General features: G+C 41.6%; 1 protein-coding gene across 1 annotated transcript in view; it reads left to right on the forward strand.

Annotated features, from left to right (window-relative positions):
* Positions 1–1,921: 1,921 nt before the first annotated feature.
* HSD17B3 (hydroxysteroid 17-beta dehydrogenase 3) overlaps positions 1,922–19,174 on the forward strand; it is a 54,337-nt gene continuing 37,084 nt past the window's right edge. The window contains exons 1-3 of the mRNA XM_019624670.1: positions 1,922–2,223; positions 4,542–4,588; positions 5,540–5,591. Coding sequence (XP_019480215.1) covers positions 2,070–2,223; positions 4,542–4,588; positions 5,540–5,591 — 253 coding nt within the window. The 5' untranslated portion in view covers positions 1,922–2,069. The remainder of the gene's footprint in view (positions 2,224–4,541; positions 4,589–5,539; positions 5,592–19,174) is intronic.

Consider the following 19,174-nt stretch of genomic DNA (forward strand, 5'->3'; position numbering starts at 1 on the left):
TTGAGCTGCAGGAGGGCTCACCCCAGAGAGTTCAGAAGCACCTCCACTGACAGATTTCTGGCAAGTTCTGTCAGCATCCCAGTGGGGATTTCTTGTCGCCAACAGCAGTTCCCTGCTGACCAGCCTTATCCTCCTAACCATGACCATCTCTGTCTCAGGGAAACCCAGAGAACTTCTTCACCATCCAATTGGCTGCAACTACACTCTTTCCAGTGAGGTCTGGATGCTTGTCTTGGGTCCAGGGCTTCCTTCTGAGTTTGTTTGTTCTTAGATACTCTACTTCAGCCCTTGAGTGTTCTTTTGAGTTCCCTTTCATGCTCTTTTAGTAGCTAATTCCCTATAAATAATTAATCACTTTTATATTGAGTAGTCCCTGTTCAAGTTGCTATGTTATTTGTCTTTCCTGAGTAGATCTGACTGAGATACTAGAACAATTGAAGTTGTACATGATTAACACATGTAACAAGCAATCTTGTGTGTGTGTATGTGTGTGTGTGTGTGTGTGTGTGTGTGTGTGTGTGTGTGTGTGTGTGAGAGAGAGAGAGAGAGAGAGAGAGAGAGAGAGAGAGAGAGAGAGAGATACCCAGGTGTGGAAGAGTACAAATACAACAATATCTGTAGCACTGTTTTTCTGCATAATCTAAAACTGGAAACAAATCCAACAGGACAGTAATTGGCTGTGGGATGTGAGAGAAAGAGAGGAGCCAACCTAAACAGATAGATGATAAGAGCTGCTGAGATAGGGAAGTCTGCAAGAGGAGCAGGTTTTGACATTTGGAGATAATATTGGAAACCAATTTTAGACATATTAAGATGGAGATGCCTATTAGGCATTCAAATGGAGGTGTCAAGTAGGCAGTTGGATATGCAAGTCTGGATGACCAGTTGTACACTTCGTTGTACACTTCGGGGTCTTCAGCATATAGAGTCCTTAAAATCAAGAGATTGGGTAATGCTGCCAAACATGGGTAGAGCATAGATAGAGAAGAGAAAAGGGCCAAGGACTGAACATTGGGATGCTCTTCTTGTATGACTGCCATAGTCTCACTTTCCCTGCTTCAGTTATCACGCCCACCCTCCATCCCCACCCACAAAAGGTCATCTTTTTCAGCATCCAGAGTGACCTTCTAAAAGTGTAATTCAGATTATTTGACTTCATTGGCTGGGCCTCTTCAGGGAGTGGCTTCCTGTTGCTCATAGACTAAAGCCCAAACTCTGCATTAAGAGGATCGGGCTGCTCCCCACACCTCCATCATACTTTATTCTTCCTTCCCTTGTTCTCGACAGACTGGTCCCTCTACTGTGTCATTTATTCCTCAATTACACGAATAATTCTTGTATCAGGGCATCTGTACTAGCTGCTCCTTAGCCTGAAGGGGGAACCTCATCTTTCCATGCTGGCTCTTACTTTTTATTCAGAGTTCAGCTCAAAGTGCCATGTTTTCACAGAATTCCTTCCTGAACACCTTCTGTAACATATTTGCTCACTAGTTACCCTAACAGGACACTCAGTAGCATTTTGCATGGCACTGATATCTACCATTATCTTAGCTATTTATATATCATCTGTCTTCCCTCCTAGAGTCTCAGCTACCCCCGGGCAGTGGCCCTGTCTTGTTTACTATTGTATACTCCCAATGCCTTCAACAGCGGTGCCATCTGGTAGGCTGGCAGTCAGCAAATATTTGCTGAATAAATGACTTACAAGATTTTGTACCCTTTGAACATCCTTTTATGCTTCCAAATAAGAATAAGGGAGGGAGCCTTGGGCTGCCATTTTAATTTTGTCCAGGCTTTATCTTTCTTCATGTCCGCCTTTTACTCCTTTACCAGCTCTCCCACGGTCACAAAAGCCCAACAGTGCTGTGAAGATATTAGAAAGAATACTTTATTCCAAAGCCTGTGAATCAGAGGATTGTGTAATGTTATTCTAATCTAAAGGTTTCCACCGGTGGAATGCACCCCGTGACTCTAGGAGGTGACTGACACGCCTCCCAGAATAGCTGTGACCTAGGAGACCTGCGGAGGGCCTGGTCCAGCTCGGAAACAGAATCTGCTGCGGTGCCATCATGGGAGAGGTTGTGGAGCAGCTCTTCATTTTTGTAGGGCTGCTGGTGTGCCTGGTCTACCTGGTAAAGTGTGTGAGATTCTCCAAATGTGTTTTCCTGCACTTCTGGAAAGTTTTGCCAAGGTCTTTCTTGAAGTCAATGGGACAGTGGGCAGGTAAAGAAAGTGTTCCATAATTTGGTTTTTGTTGTTCCTGCTTATTATTATTTATGTCTCAAAAGATACATTACATCTTTCCCCTTCGAGAGCAAAGATGTAATTCCTTTGGGTGATTTTAATTTGGGGGTGCTGGAAAGCATGAGTGAAATTAGAATTGTCTGAAAAACAATTGTGAGGCCTGAGGAGATAGCTAAGGGAGCAATGTGACTGGACTACCACCCATGTGCCTACCTGCTCCTTCTCGTTGGCGGGGCTTTCTTCCTTTTGGCATTTCTCATGATTCTTATAGTAAATGCTGCAAAAACGTCTGCATCCTCTTCTCCAGATTTTCAAAAGCCCAGAGGATGTCTGTTTTGTTAAAGGCTGTTTCAAAATTCTGACATCCAAATAATTTTAATTCACTTGACTTAAAAAAATTTCTCTGAGCCCTTTGGAAAGTGAGGGTATTATGAAATCAAGGCAACAAAGATCTTTTTGGAGACATGTTTTTAAGATAGATGGAATCTGAATCGGGATTGTGTTCCAAGTAGGTTAATCGCTGCCTCTCGACTGATTTATCTCCTAGAACTGCCATCTGGGATTTTAGCCCTGTGACTGGGTTTAAGGTAAAAGGCATGAGGCTATGGTTTTATCATCTCCTTGATTGAAGTGCTGAGATCACATTTCCATGTTGGGCACCGAGAAATCCAATGACTTAAAAAAAAAAAAAAAAAGAATATAAGCGGCTTTAGAAATACTATTCCAGGTTAAATAAAAGAGATTGTAAACAATCTTATAGGGCTGCCAGATAAAATGCAGGATATTCAGTTAAATTTGATTTCAGATAAACAAGTACATGGGCATTTGCATTGTTAAAAATGATTATTCAATATTGGGTCAGTATTGAATAGAGCTATCATCAGCAAGAGTAAAATGTCTTTGGGCACAGATAAATTTTGGGTAGCTAATATATTTCAAGGCTGGGGGGCAAGAAGAAAATTGAATTATTAGAGACTAAAATTTTAAACTCTTCACAGCTCTGTGTGGATTTCCTAATGATGTCATTGGTATATCTTTATAGACTTGGGCCCCAAAGTCAGACAGCCTGGGTTCAAATCCTGTCATCATCATGTTTAGCAGTGTGACCTTGATGAAGTGAAACTTTCTCTCCCTTGGCTTCCTCATCTATAAACTAAGAATAATGATAGTCCCTGCATTAAGGGCTTGTTTTGAATATGAAATGAGATGATGCATCTAAAACACTTGAAACAGCACATGGCAGAAAGGAAGCACTCAATAGATATCAGCTTTTGACTGATGTTGTTATGTTAACCATAGCACAGGCCTTGTATTGGTGATTTTGACAGTCCCTGTAATAGAGGGGAAGGTGAGGCAGAAGATGACCCTGAACATAGTACCTCCACCAAGAGGAATGGGAAATAGGCATGGGTTCACTTACAAGTACTCAACTTAACAGATAAAATGATTAGCAGTTATTCAAATCAGGTTGATTCTGCCAGTGTGCTGCTCAAAGCTTGTACAACTGGGCCTGCTCTCACTCTCAAGTAAGCTAAATGTATACATGCCTTTTGTTCACATGCTTGGAAAGCAGACCTTTTAATTATTGGTGCAAAGGTAAATTGCAGATACGTATTTACTGAATTGTAGTGCATTTTGAAATTGTGACATTCACTGAATGAGGTCTATCCTAGAGCTCAGTCATTAAATATGCGTGAAATGTTGGATGTAAAAGGACTAGAAGGCCGATCGAATTGTTCTATATGAAACAATAGGTCCTTTGAGCACAAATTCTTCAGGTCCTTTCATTTTATTTCATTCTCTTTTTGTCTTTCTGTATTGTCCTCTTTGTTAAATTCCCTATCTTCCAGGCTTTGATTGCTGCTGTCCTGTGTGGGAGCGAACTTGACTTTTCGCAGGAAACTTGAAATATCCTTACAGTGACAGAAGAGTGTGTGGTTAGAGAGATAACAGGGTACACTGCTTGCCCTTCATGAATTAAGGCTTAGAAATGTGCAAACCCTTTTGGGGTCTGAATGAAATGTTCCCTGGCTGAAGTTCTTTGTTTCATTCTGGAGTGTGTTTTCCACGGCCTCACCAGCCATTCCAAAAAAAAAAAAAGCTTCATTTTGAACATTCAGTGAGGAAGTCGAGGGCTGGAAACTTCACAGTTGAGCAGGGTGGGACTCGGGAGCAGGAGGGTGCTGCTTTGGAATATTAAGTGTCTTAGAGAGTAGGTCTGCAAGAAAACGTAGCCAGGGAGAAAGAGGACTTTAAAGATTAATTCTATCCCTTAAACCCTTTTCTGCTTTTTGCAGTGATCACTGGAGCAGGAGATGGGATTGGGAAAGCTTATTCATTCGAGGTAAGTTGTGTTCACCCAGACTTTCTCCTCCCCTTGTATTGAACACGTTATCGCCATGTGACACCCAACCCAAGTACCAATTTTGTGATTGTAAACGTAATAGACATTCATTGATGAAGGAAAATATTTTCTGTAAAAAAAGGAAATTTGAAAGTCATAATTTCACTCCCTGAATACCTTTTTTATTTTTTATTATTAGTTTCAGGTCTGAATGCCTTTTAAAAAATATGCAATGATATTCAAGTGGGAGTATCTCCCTCTTGGAGTTGTTTTAAAAATGTATGGGGCATTGTTCTATTCTAGTGTAACTGTACCATAAGCATTTATATACTTAAACACAATTTTAAAAAATTATAAACTACCTTTCTTTTATTTATACTTTACATTATAGCTAGGATATATATTGATTTAAAATTTATTTGTGTAGGCAGGAGATATTATTTATGACTTTAACTTCAAGAATATTAATGGGCATTATAAAATACTATATAAAGACATGATCTGATAGGGCTGAGAGTCACTGGAATAGGATTAGTGTCTTTCAGTTATTTCAGTATTTCTTTCCAGGCTTCTTGTTTCTTTGTAGACAGATAGACAGGTATAGATAGATAGATAGAAGATAGATAATAGATGGGTAGTTATACTTTTAAAAATACATTATAGCTTATGTAGTTTTATATGCTGTTATTATTATTATTATTATTATTATTATTATTATTACAAATTCCACATTTTCATTAATGAAGTATTGTTTCCTGGAATTCTTATGTATTTTATTTCTTACTAGTGTCTATTATACTGACCTCTAAAACCATTTAAAATACAAAAGAAACAGAATGAATCCTGGAAATTATGAGGATGGCTGTTAAAAAAATATAATGAAATGTACTTCAGTTACAGAAACTACATTTAACACTGGTGCTATACCCATGTGTTTTCTTGTCCCCAAAGGCCTGCATCATGATAGATGCCAATCCATCTTGTGTTAAACAGACAAGGCAAGGTGTATGGGAGGCACTTGACAGAAACTTCTGGGACATTTACCATGCCAGTTAAAAAAGCTCCGAGTGCAGGTCTTTTGGGTCTGCATCCTCCATCCTCTGATGATAATTTCTTTGGTATTGACATTTGACTTCAACTGGTGTTTTGAACTAAGAGTCTTTGCTCTTATCTTGATTCATATATAGAACTTTCTGATGACTAGTGGTGTCCAACACTAAGCAGATGAGTGATCGTAGCTGAGTGCTGAGGTTGGGGAGACCACCTAGCAACCACTTTCCAAAGCCTTGTGTCTTTCATACTCAAAAATCAGAAGGAAAGCTTTTCTAGCTATCTGCATTAAAACTATATCACCTTTTATATAACTATTTTCTACCTTAGATCAGGAAAGGGTCTGATCCCTCATTCAAAAGATTCATGGCCTTACCTCTTAGTTCTCTGGATTGCCAAGAAATTCAGGTTTGTTCTTTATGATTTTCCAGATCCTTTTCTCAAATTCATGCTGACCTGACCTACTTGTAGTACCCTTGATATTTTTCTTTCTACTTAAAGGAGACCCATGTTGAAACTCTTCTTAGCCATTGGCTTCTTTACTGTTTTTAAAAGCAATGGCCTGAGGGTCAGGATGTGGGTTCCAGTCCTCAGTCTGACACTGTCTGGAGATTTTGGACAAGTTACACATCCTTTCTGAGCTTCCAGTGTTTAGCAGCACAAAAGATACCTCCCAAGAGCCTTCAAGTTCTAAATTCTGTTTCTGTTCTAGACTAATTTTTGCTTTGCTCTTCTCCTTGTAGAATCTTCCTTTGTTTCCTTTTGTTCTTTTCTAAGGCTGTGTTAGACAATTTTCTGGGCCCCTTCATGCAGGCTTTCCTCTCTTCCAGAGAGCCCACTCTCGTCTCCCTGGTAACTGCTGATCCAAGGAAAGCAGTGTGGAGTCTGGGATGCTATGGACTGGAAGGATTAAGAGCCTGAGCCTGGGAATCGATTAGACATCTATGTGTTCAAACTGTGTCTCCCATGCTCACTGCAGAATTCCCACATCAATAAACTGGAGGTGATGCCAGTCCCATCTGGGCTTTTGTATAGGATGAGGCAGGCAAAATGCTTTGCACCAAGTAAGCCCTCCAAGGTCTGCTACTCTTATTATTGGATTTTTAAACTGTGTTTCCTTTACCATATATTGCTTTCTTTTTATTGTATTTTCTATTTTTTTATTTGGGAGCAGTCTGTTTTTCCAGGATCCATCAGTTCCAAGTCAAATAGTTGTTTCCATCTAGTTGTGGAGGACACAGCTCAGTGGCCCATATGGGGATTGAACCGGCAACCTTGGTGTCATGAGCACTGCGCTCTAACCAACTGAGCTAACTGGCCGCCCCAATTTTTTCTCTGTTGTTTATATTTAGTAATTTCTGTCACTTTATCTTTAAGTTCATTGATTCTTTCCTTGGTCCCCTCCATTCTGCTATTGAGCCCACCAATCCAGTTTTTAATTTTGCTTATGGTACTTTTCAGTTTCTAAAAATTTCCATTTCGTTCTTTTTTATATATACTATTTCTTTGCTGAAACTTTCCATTACTTATTTGTTTTAATTGTGTTTGTCATTGCAGCATTTTTATGATGGCTTCTTCAAAATCCTAGTCAGATAATTCTAACATCTGTGTCATCTCAGTGTTGGTGTCTGTTTTTTTAAGACTTTTATTAAACTACAGCTAATATAGAATATTATATGTTTCATGTGCACACCATAGTTATTCAACATTTATATACCTGAAGAAGTGATCACCATGATAAGTCCAGCAAGTATCTGCCCCCATACCACGCTACCACAATATTATTGACTGTATTCCCCATGCTGTACATTACATCCCCATGACTTATTTGTTTCATACCTGAAAATTTGGACCTCTTATTATCCTTCACCTTCCCCTCCTTTTAAAAAATTTTCAGTTACAGTTGACATTCAATATTATTTTATATTAATTTCAGGTGTATGGCATAGTGGTCAGACATTTGTATAATTTAAGAAATGATCCCTCTGACTAGTCTAGTAGTTACCTGGCACTATAAATAATTATTACCATATTATCGACTATATTCCCTATGCTTTACTTTACATCTCCATGACTATTTTGTAACTGCTAGTTTGTATTATACTTCTTAATTCCTTTACCTTTTCCTCCCTGTTCCCCAACCCCATCCCATCTATCACTCCAATAAATCTAGTACCAATATGACACCACAAATAGTTATCACAATATTATTGACTATTTCTTATGTTATATCCTACATCCCTATGATTACTGTGTAACAACCAATTTGTACTTCTTAATCCCTTCTCCTTTTTCACTCACCTCCAACCCTCCTCCCATCTGGCAACCATCAATATGTTCTCTGTATCTATGAGCCTGATTTTGTTTTGTTTGTTTATTTTGTTCTTTAGATTCCATATAAGTGAAATCACATTGTATCTGTCTTTCTCTGTCTCACACTCCACTCAACACAGTTTCCTCCAGGTCCATCCATGCCACCATAGATGGCAAGAACCCATTCCCTTCCATGGTTGAGCAATATTCCATTGTATATATGTACCACCTCCTCTTTATCCATTCATCTATCGATGGACACCCAGGCTGCCTTTACATCTTGGCCATTGTAAACAGTGCTACAATGAACATGGATGCACATGTGCCTTCAAAGTAGTGTTTGGGTTTCTTCAGATGAATATCCTGAGATGGAATTACTAAGTCTTTTTTGTCTATTATTATAGCTTTTGTTTTAAAGTTTATTTGGTCTGGCATAAGTATTGCTGCCCCAGCTTTTTTTTTTTTTTTCATTTCCATTTTCATGATATACCTTTTTCCATCCTTTTACTTTTAGTCTGCATGTGTCTTTCAATCTGAAGTGATTCTTTTGTAGGCAGCATATGTAAAGTTTTTTTTAATTAAAGTTTATTGGGGTGACAATAGTTAGTAAAGTTACATAGGTTTCAGGTGTACAATCCTGTAATACATCATCTATATGTCACATTGCATGTTTTCTTATCAATTCAGCTCTCCTATTTCTTTCTTTCTTTTTTATATAATTTTTTTATTGGGGGAACAGTGTGTGTTTCTAGGATCCATTAGCTCCAAGTCAAGCAGTTATTTCAATCTAGTTTCAATCTAGTTGTGGAGGGCGCATCTCAGTGGCCCATGTGGGGATCAAACCAGCAACCTTGGTGTTATGAGTACTGTGCTCTAATCAACTGAGCTAACTGTCCGCCCTTTTCTTATTTCTTTTGTGGAGGACTCACTTCACTGGCTTATGTTGGTATTGTGATCATTGCATTCTTCCCAGGTGAGGCAGATCGGTTGCCAGCCATTGGATGGCTGCTCACAGCAGCTCATGCCAGCTCACGCTAGCTGCCAACCGCTTACTCTGGCTGCTGGCCACTCATGGTAGCTTACAGCAACCTACTGCAGCCCCACTGCAGCCTGCGCCATCACTGGCGACTCACACACAGCAGCCCAACTCCAGTTCGAGCTGTTGTTCACCATCTTAGCTGTAGAGGGCGCAGTGTCACTGGCCTATGTGGGATCTGAACTGGCGGTCCTGCTGCTCAGAGCCTGCGCTCCCAAGCCAACTCTTAACCAATGAGCCACTCAGCTGGCCCTATAACCACTGTTTTGAAATCTGTCTCTAGTAGGTTGCTTGTCTGCATTTCGTTTGATTCTTTTTCTGGAGTTTTTTCCTGTTCTTTCATTTGGGCTGTATTTCTTTGTTTCCTCATTTTGGCTGTTTCTCTGTATTAGGTAGATCTGTTATGTCTCCCAGCCTTGGCTGGGTGGACTTATGCAGTAAGTGCCCTGTGGGGCTCTGGCACAGTTTCCCTGGTCACCTGTTCCAGCTGTTCCAGGAGTGTCCTTTGTCTAAGTTGTGTGTACCCTCCTGTTATAGTTGACCCTTGATTGCTATTGGCATGTCAGTTGGTGGGATTGACCCTCAGGCTGATTTGCTGTGGGGTATGACCATGATCACAGCTTACAGGCTGCTGTATGGGGGGCTTAGTCCCCTGAGTGGGATTCACCCCAGTGGGCTCTGGTGCCTGATGAGAACATCCTTTGGGTGTACTGCTTGTGGGGCTAGTTGGGCAGTGTTCTGCTGTGGTCTGAAGCCAACCTCCAAGTATGTTGCTTCTGGGACCTCTTGCGAGGAACTCTGGTGCAGGCCCAGGTCACCCACTACCTGTGATTGGCTGGGACTACCTGGTCGGAGCTACAAAGTGATCCATAGTTGTTCGCTGCCTGTGCTAATCCTGGAAGCGTGTGGGAGGGGCCATGCTGTGAAGCGAGGATGACAACCAACAGTACCAGGCCTGGGGTAGCTCTGCAAAATGCCAGGACACCCTGAGGTCTGCTGCCACCCACCAGCTCCTTTAAGGTTCAGGTTCAGCCACTGATAAAGCCTCATGCAGTATGCGAGTTGGGTGAAGCAGGGTCTCAAGGAGTCACTAGAGTGGGATGAGTTGTAGTTAACAGGTTAATGTAGGCTCTGGTTTGGTGCCAGTGCTGAGCCTGGAGCTACTCAGCAAAAATCTCAGCACACTGAGGCCTGTCACTACCCACCTGGGGCCCATGGACTCCAATAGTTTTTCAAGAAAGTGCAATGTAGACAGGGCTGGTTGCTCACCGAGAAAGTGCCCCTGGTATTGGGTGAGTTGGGTGGAGTGGGGTCTCAGTGAGTCAGCAGGGTGGAGTAGTGTTGCTCACCAGCCCAATTAGATTCAGATTTGGCCTGTGGGAGAGGGCTCAACACAGGGGAGATGGTGTGCCCAACTGCTGGCTGCATGGGAGAGGGACCCCACACAAGAAAAATGGCAACTGTTCTCCAACCCTGACTCCAAAGCCACATGCCTTAGTTTGCCCCGCATATGTTTTGACTCCCCCTGAGTTACTGTCCTTCTGCCGGAGCCCAAGGTGAGTGCCTGTGAGTGAGAGAGTCTGTGCACAGGTCATTTAAGAGAATATCTGGGTTTCTCACAGCCTTCCATCCCACCGAGATGGTCGGAATCCCCAGTTTTCCATAGCCAGTTGTTGTGGGGGCTCCTCTTCGTGGCACCGGTACTCAGAGCTGGGGAGGCCGGTGTGGGGCTGGGGTCCCTCGCTCCTCTGGGGGGAACCTACTCAGCCTTCTCTGATGCCAACTTGGAAGTGAGTTGGGGCCCTTGTTACAGCAGCATCACCAAGATGATAGTCTTGGCTCCTCACTCAGCCCTTGTGGGCAGGGCTGGGGGTGGGACCATAGGTGGGTTTTTTTTTTTTTAATTGTTTGCCTGGAATAAAGCAGTTATTATCTAAAGTTTTCTGCCTTGCTAGGCTGCCACTTTTCTGGAACTTTGGTTAGAGAGAGCAGGCATTTGTTGGCACTTTTTATGTCTGTACCTGTTGGTGTTTCTGAATTGACAGCATCTCTAGCAGTAAGTATGGATATAAGAGGTGTTTGGCTGATCTTCTTCTCTCCATCTTTTAGAGCCTTCTGATTTTTTTTAATGTATTATCTCCACGTTGCATTTTGCAGTTGCATTTCATGGTATGAGAGGGGAAGAGTACTTTTACCCCATCTTTCCAGAAGCCTATTCTATATTGCATTTTAACTTAATCTGTATTTATATTTAGAGTGGCAAGAGACGCTTCACCTTCTGCTAAAGGAATTTCAAGCATACTGGAAGCAGGTGGGGAAAAAAATGTGAAGAGGGGTGGGCCTGGGAGAAAGAACATGAGTGGGCCTGCTCGACTGTACCTCTGAAGCCACTGCTTCACCCTGTCTTTCACACAACTTTTCCTTCTTTAGCACCTAAATTTAAGCCCTTTCTTTTATTCACTATCACACAGAGGAAGCTCTGTCTTCCCTGGCGTTCCCACCACCTGTTATAGATTAGTAGTGACAAGCACCTTCCTTGACCCAGGCCTTAACTTGCAGTAGAAGAAAAAGTGTCCATTCATCTCAGCAGCAGCCATTCTCCTTTAGGACGGTGCCCTGCAGTGAATTCTAGGAAAGGGAGTACTTCTGTGGCTTAACTCCTTGAAAAGGGGGGCAGCAAAACGTGCATATGGAGCCTGTCAGCCTGGACATTCTGGAAATGAGATTGAGCTCTGTTCAAGTGGACAAAGAGAACAATGCCAGCCCAGGCAATCCAGTGTTCTCTGCACCCCCCCTTCCTGGTCCAGACTACTTCACATGGAAACTTTAAAATGTCTATGGCTCTTGAGAAAAATGGCACAATTCAGGAGAGGCTGTAAGCTCAACAAGGAGAGAGCATCCTTTGTGCTGAAAATGCAAATTGTTTCTCATTTAATGGACAATCTCCCCTTCAGGAGACTGATGAAGTGAATTGTGAGACAAAGGTGCTTACTTCTTTAGCCATCCTTTGATGGATCCCAAGACTCAAAGATGAGGGCTAGAGGTGGGAGCAGGGATTTTCCATGGAGAGTAAAAGAGAGAAGACTCCAGGATATCATTGGTAGAGTTCCCCTTGAAATGGGACAGTCCTTGGTTTTATTTTTTGATCTTTTTATTTTGTATTTATTTTTAAGTTTGTAAATAGACTTTATTATTTTTAAAGAAGTTTTAGGTTGACTGCAAAACTGAGTAGAAGGTACAGAGATTTTCCATACCACCTGTTCCACCTTTACCCCCACCCCCACCCCACACGCTCGGATGCTCTACTCTTGGACATCCCGCACCAGAGTGAGACGGTTGTTATAATCGATGAATTTACACTGACATGCCATCATCACCCAGAGTGCATAGTTTACCTTAAGGTTCACTCTTCTTGGTTAGTTTTTCTGTGGTGCTTGTTTTTTCAGCAGAAATAATGAGACAGGCGCAGCTGATGATGTGTTTCTATTAGGGAATCTGCTTCCTGCTTTCCCCTTCTTTGCTCAGTCTGGCCAGAACAGAGCTTTATCTAGGATCCGTTAAATCAGCATGAGAGTTTTAGAGAGATTTTCTGTGACTTATTTTCTTTTTAAGTTATAGCAGTGTTCCAGCCAAACTGGCAGTGAATAAACTTTTTTGTATGTTATGTTTAAGTATAGTAGGAAATCAACTATTTTAAGGTAACAACAGATGTAGAGTATCACCCCTAACTATCTTTTTTATATGTCCGACACTTTATGACTGAAGATCACCTGTTAGAGTGAATGTAACTTACTTCAAAAATCTTCAACATAGATGATATGACATGCATGTGGATCAGTTAATTTTTATATTTTAAACAGTTTCTTGAGATGTAAGTTACATAGCAGAAAATTCACCTGTCTTAAGTGTATAATTCAATGATTTTTGTAAATTAACCAAGTTGTTCACCACCATCACCATCCAGCTTTAGAACAGTCCCATCACTCCAGTAAGGCCCTGATAAGATCCCTTACACCTGGTCACTGCTATACTTCCTTCCCATTCCTAGCCTTAGGCTGTCACTAATCCTTTCTGGACATTTCATACAAATGTCACCACACAATATGTAGTCCTTTGTGCCTGACTTCTTTCACTTGGCATCATGTTTTTGAGGTTCATCCATGTTGTCGCATATACCCGTGGTTCCTTCATTTTTATTGCAGAATAGTATTCCATTGTACGGACACACCACAATTTCTTTATTTACCAGTTGATAAACATTTGGGTTGTTCCCATTTTTTGGGCAATATAATAATGCTGCTGTGAACATTTATATGCAAGTTTTTATGTGAACATATGTTTGTATTTCTCTTGGGTAGATCACCTAGGAGTGGAATCACTGGGTCGTATGGTAAATTTATATTTAAGATCAGCAAGTTTTTGCCTGCATTTCTGCAGCAGTTAGTTAACAGTTGAAGTTAACTCCCAGACATTAGTGTGTGTTGGGTTTCTCTACTTGCTCCTCCGGACCCATTCTCTGTCCTCTTCACCATGCTCTGTGTCCCGGAAAGCAGACTTGCACCAATGAGCTCAGGTGGCCCCTGGTTTCAGCTGGGTTTGGTCAGTGGGAGACGCGAGCAACAAACAGGTGAGAAGGAGAGAGGAGAGTGAGTTCGGGTTCTTTTCTGCTGTCTCTCTGTGGGTCATGAGGGCCTGGCTGTGTCCTTCTGCTGGAGGTTGCAGCTCTGCTGGGCGGCCCTCTCCACACAGCTCTCTTTCTCCAGTTCTGGTAACTGTTCATTCCTCAAGCCTTTCAGGTCCGCAAGGGAAAACAGCCCTGCTATTATTATCCCCAGGTTATCGTGGTTTCTCTACACCCTACAGATACTTTATAAACCACCCTTTTATTAAATTCTCTTTAAGGTACCCAATTTGAGTGTGCTGTTTCTGTCAGGACCTTGGCTAAATTCAGTTTTTAGCTAATTTTCAAATATGCTAAATTGAAGTTCATCAACATCTGTGCTTTAGCTAACTGAACTTTCATTAGAGGGATTTTGTTCCTTAGCCAAGAGATGTTATGAATGATTTTCCTGAGGACGTGCAGTCCAAGATATGTGGATTGGCTAGAAGTATGTATTGTACAGGCACTTTTGCCCTTGTACAAAAAAAGATATAATATCTGTGAGCACAGTAGACTAGTATTCTTGGCCTTGACCTGGTGTGGTCCTGTGTCCTGCCACTTAATGGAGGATTCTGTCACCTGACTCAGCCAGAAGGTTGACCGCATCCTGCCCCAGGGCAGTATCACATCCTTTTGGGACAAGTCTTCATGTGAGGCTCTCAGAGTGCCTAAGGGACAGATAGCTGAGCCATAACAGGCTTCTGACTTTTTTTTTTCCAAATTTTATTAATTAATTAATTAATTATTATTTTTTGGTTTGTGACTGTTTTGATGCCAGCTTCCTGATAAATGTTTCTGCGTGATAAGATTTGGTCTGAGGCTTGCTTGCATTTTGTAACACACCATCTGCTGGCTGGTGTGTAAAGGGAAGGGGACCTCATCTACTTCTAATTACAGGAGGCTACAAGAAAATCCAAATAATTACGAACAACCAAATGGGCTTAGGTCAGGTAGAGACATCAAATTTACTGTGTCCCAGGCTTCCGGCCACCCAGGGTTCCTGGTCAGCTGTGCCCGTTACAGGATCCCTGAGGGAGCACGTGCAACTACTCCGGCCTGTACAAAAAGCTTCCCAGCTGGCCCCAAGCAGAGCCAGCCCTGCTGGTCTCCCAGCTCACCTCGGCCCCTGCCAAACCCCATGCAGCACCCACCCACTCCATATACAACTCTTGCTCTCTTTTAAAAAGCACTGTCATCTAATATTCATGTATTTATCTTGTTCTCTTTTTACTTTAAAAAATATTGAACCTTTTATTTTGAGATAATTGTAGATTCGTGTGTAGTTGTAAGCAATAATAGAGTTCCTGTGTACCTTTTACCTAATTCCTCCCAATGGTAACATCTTTCAAAGCTGATGTCCAATATCACAGTCAGGTAACTGACATGGAGACAGTCAAGATACAGAACAATTTCGTCACCACAAGGATCTCTGGTGTTGCCCTTTTACAAACACTCCCAAGCCCTGCTATCCCCTCTCTCTTCTTAGAACCTGGCAACCACTAATCTGGTCCCCATTTCTACAATTTGGTCATTTCAAGCATGTTATGTAAATGGAATCATACGCTTTGTAACCTCTTTGCATTAATTCATTTTTCACTTAGTGTAATTCTCTGCAGATTCATCCAGTTTGTGTCAATTGTTTGTTCCTTCTCAGTGCTGAGTACAGTTCATGGTGTGGATGTTCCACGGTTTGTCTAACCCTTCATCCATGGAAGGACATCTAAGTTATTCCCACTTTATGGCAATACAAATAGAGCTGCTATAAACATTTGCATATAAGTATATAAGTGAACATAAGTCTGCTTTTCTGAGTGCAATTGCTGGGTGGTATGGTAGTTGCATGTTTAGTTTTTTCAGAAACTGCCAAATTATTTCCCAAAATGGATGTGCCATTCCAACCAGCAATGGATGAGTCACCCATTTTTTTTTTAAATTTATTTTTAATTTTTATTTTTTTTTAGCTGAGCCATCCTGCCACCTGTTAGCAGCTCAGCGGCAGCTCAACTTGGGCCGGGACTTGAACTGCTGTTGCTTAGAGCTCGCACTCTAGTCACTTATTTGTTGTCATTCTTTTTCTTTCTTTTTTTTTTTTTTAAAGATTTTTATTGGGGAATTGGGGGATGGGAACAGCGCTGGGGAATTGGGGGAAGGGGAACAGACAAGTTGCTGTCCTTTTGTTCTTCAGTCTAGTTGTGGAGGATGTTGCTTCACTGGCCCAAGTTGGCACCATCATTGCGCTCTTCCCGGGCGAGGCAGATCAGTCGCCGGCTTCTGGACGGCCGCTCACTGCGGCTGCTGGCCGCTCACGCTGGCTGCTGGCTACACATGGTAGCCCATGGCAACCCACTGCCACAGGGGCTGCAGCCTACGCCGTCACTGGTGACTCACAGCAGCCCAGTTCCAGGTTGAGCTGTTGTTCAGCATCTTAGCTGTAGAGGGCAGTGTCACTGGCCCTCATATGTGGGATCCGAACCGGGGCCCTCTGGCATCCCAAGCCAGCTCTTAACCAATGCTCCACTCGGTCAGCCCAACATTTTTTTTTTTTAATTTTAGCCATTCTGACAGTTGTATAGTGATATCTCATTGTGTTTTTAATTTGCATTTCCCTGGTGGCTAATGATGTTTATGTACATAGTTTTAATTCAAAGTGGTATAAAGAAGAAAACAGCAAAAAAAGCCTTCATCTCTTTGTCCAGATAATTCTGTTAAAGAAAAAATATTGCAGGCATGAAATTGGAAGACTTAGGTAGCACAGAAGGGCATAGAAAAAGAAATAAAGACCTCTACCCACCCCTGCCCTCTATCCTACCCTTCTTTGTAAAGGTCACCAGTGTTTAAAATGCCTTGAGATGTCTTCCAGAAAAGGTAAAAAAAAAATCCATGGCTATATGTTGATAAGGATGTTGCTAGAATGGTGAAGGTTGGCTGTAGTGACAGAGAGATCCAATGACAATCCAGATTTTCCTGATTGGCAAGTGGCTTTGTGTAAGTTCCTTATGTCTTGTCTTGTGGGCCTATGCTCTACGGGTCATGAGCATGTACGTGTCTTGTGGGCCCAGTCCTGGGACATAACCCAGAGCAGAAAAGGCCGGGAGTGTCATCTAGTCAACATGCCCAAAAAGAAGGGGAGAATATGTTTTAGTGGCCCACTAGCTGTCTCCATCAGAATTTACACCTGTATGTTTATTTTTTGCCCATGTCAGCACAGGTGAGATCCTACTTCGCACAACCATAAATCCTGTTCTCATCTTTGCTTTGTTTGTTTGATATAGCATGGAGATCTTGTCACAATAAAGACATACTGTCAAGACAGCTTTTTTGGAAGCTACAGGTAATGGCACAGAGTTGGCCTTTGCATTCAGATCACTTGGTTATCTCTGCCTCAGACCAACCCAAGAAAAGTAACTGCCTTGCCCTATTTTTGACTGTCATCACACACTTCCTTGGCAATATATGATGGTGCCTTATGCCATTTCAGCAAGGAAAGCCTTCTTCCTAATGTCCAAATTACTCCAGTCTAAATTAGTCCAGCTGCACTCTCAGTTTATTCTCTTTCATCTTGCCTTAAATGAAAACAGCAGCTTTTTTTTTTTTTAAGATTTTATTGGGGAATTTGGGGAGGGGAACAGCGTTGGAGAATCAGAAAGGGGAACAGACAAGTTGCTGTCCTTTTTGTTCTTCAGTCTTGTTGTGGAGGGCCAGTCATTTCACTGGCCCATTTCACTGGTATTATCATTGCACTGTTCCCAGGTGAGGCAGTCGCTTGCTGGCCACTGGATGGCCGCTCACGGTGGCTCATGGCAGCTCATGAAAGCTCACGCCAGCTCTGGCCAGCCCCACTGCAGCCTATGCCCTCACCGGCAACTCACGGGCAGCCCAGCTCCAGGTTGAGCTGTTGTTCACCATCTTAGCTGTAGAGGGTGCAGCATTACTGGCCCGCATGTGGGATCTGAACTGGGGCCCTGCTGCTCAGAGCTGGCATCCCAAGCCAACTCTTAACCAATGCGCCCCTTGGCCAGCCCGAAAACAGCAGCTTTTAATTATTTTTATGTTCCTTTGGATTCATTGCTTTTTTCCTGTGCAACTTTTCAACCATGTAATTTCTGATGCAGGCTCTGAATATCTTAGGTTCATTGCAGTATGGCATGACTCTTGTGTATGTGTGTGTGTGTGTAAGAGAGAGAGAGAGAGAGAGAGAGAGAGAGAGAGAGAGAGAGAGAGAGAGATGTGTTGAATAAGAGTGTATATAATGTGTAGATGTGGTTACAAAAAGAAAATAAAATGAGTACTGTTTACCTGATCACCCAGCTTAAGAAATGGACCATCACCAGTGTCCTTCAAGCATGCCATACAGGCACATATGTCATGCCTTTTGGTTTTCCCTCCCTCACTCTCACAGATATAAGCACTATTATGAACACAGTGTTAATAATTTTCTTACTTTAAAAAAACAAAACTCTATTGAATATGCATGTGTCCCTAAACAATATGTTGGCTGTACTGCTTGTTTTGAACTTAATGTAAATCGATTCATAGGTCTTCTGCAATCTGCTTCTTATTGATCAATATTATGCTTTTAAAATTCACTCATGCTGATGTGTGTAGAAAATGGTCCATTCATCTTCAGAATTGCATAGTATTCCATTATATAAATATATCCCAATTTAGTTATCCTTTCTTCTGTTGACAGACATTTTTCTAGTTTCTACTTTTGCTGATATGAACACTTTGTCCACGTCTCCTAGAGGACTTACATGTCCAGGAGCAGAATTGCTGGCTCATAAGTTATGCAATCAACATTCGTGGATAATACAAACTAGTTTCCAAAGTTTTAGTGTTGAGATTATGCCAGCCTTATAAACTGAATAGGGACATTTTACCTTTTATATTCTTTGAAAAAGATTGTGCAATTTTGGAATAATTGTGTGTTTTTTTTAACGTTTGATAGAGTTTATCTGTAAAACCATCTGTGACTGGAGCTTTCTCTGAGGGAAAATTTGAACTACTCACTTATATTATTGTCATCATCACAATTACTGTCATTATTATTTTTAGTGGTGGTAGAACTATTTAATTTTTTCTTGAATAAATTTTGGATTTATATTTTACTAGAAATATAAGTCATCTAGTTAATAAAATGACTGGGAAGTTTCAACAGCTGGGTTCAAAAAATGAACAGAAATGTCGACAGGCTAGGTAGTGAGGGACACAGCTCGGTGGCCCCACAGAGCAAGTTGGGCAAGAGTGTTTACATTTATCCTCTTAATTTCCTCTCTTATTTCTGGAACTTGAACTACTCAGAAGTTGGATGATATCCTTTCTGGAACTCCTTTTATTCATTCCTGAATTCGTCCTCTATTTGTCTCTTTTTTTCTCATAATTTCGATTTCTTTGTCTCTTTGCTTTCCAATCATCAATTTTATCTTCCAACTCTTCTAATGAATTTTTCATTTTTTGGCTCTTTTGTCTTTGAATTTCATTTTGTTAATGTGATGTATTACGTTAATTGATTTGCGAATATTGAACC

This window comes from Hipposideros armiger, unplaced genomic scaffold, assembly GCF_001890085.2.
Source record: "Hipposideros armiger isolate ML-2016 unplaced genomic scaffold, ASM189008v1 scaffold_599, whole genome shotgun sequence".
NCBI lineage: Eukaryota > Metazoa > Chordata > Mammalia > Chiroptera > Hipposideridae > Hipposideros > Hipposideros armiger.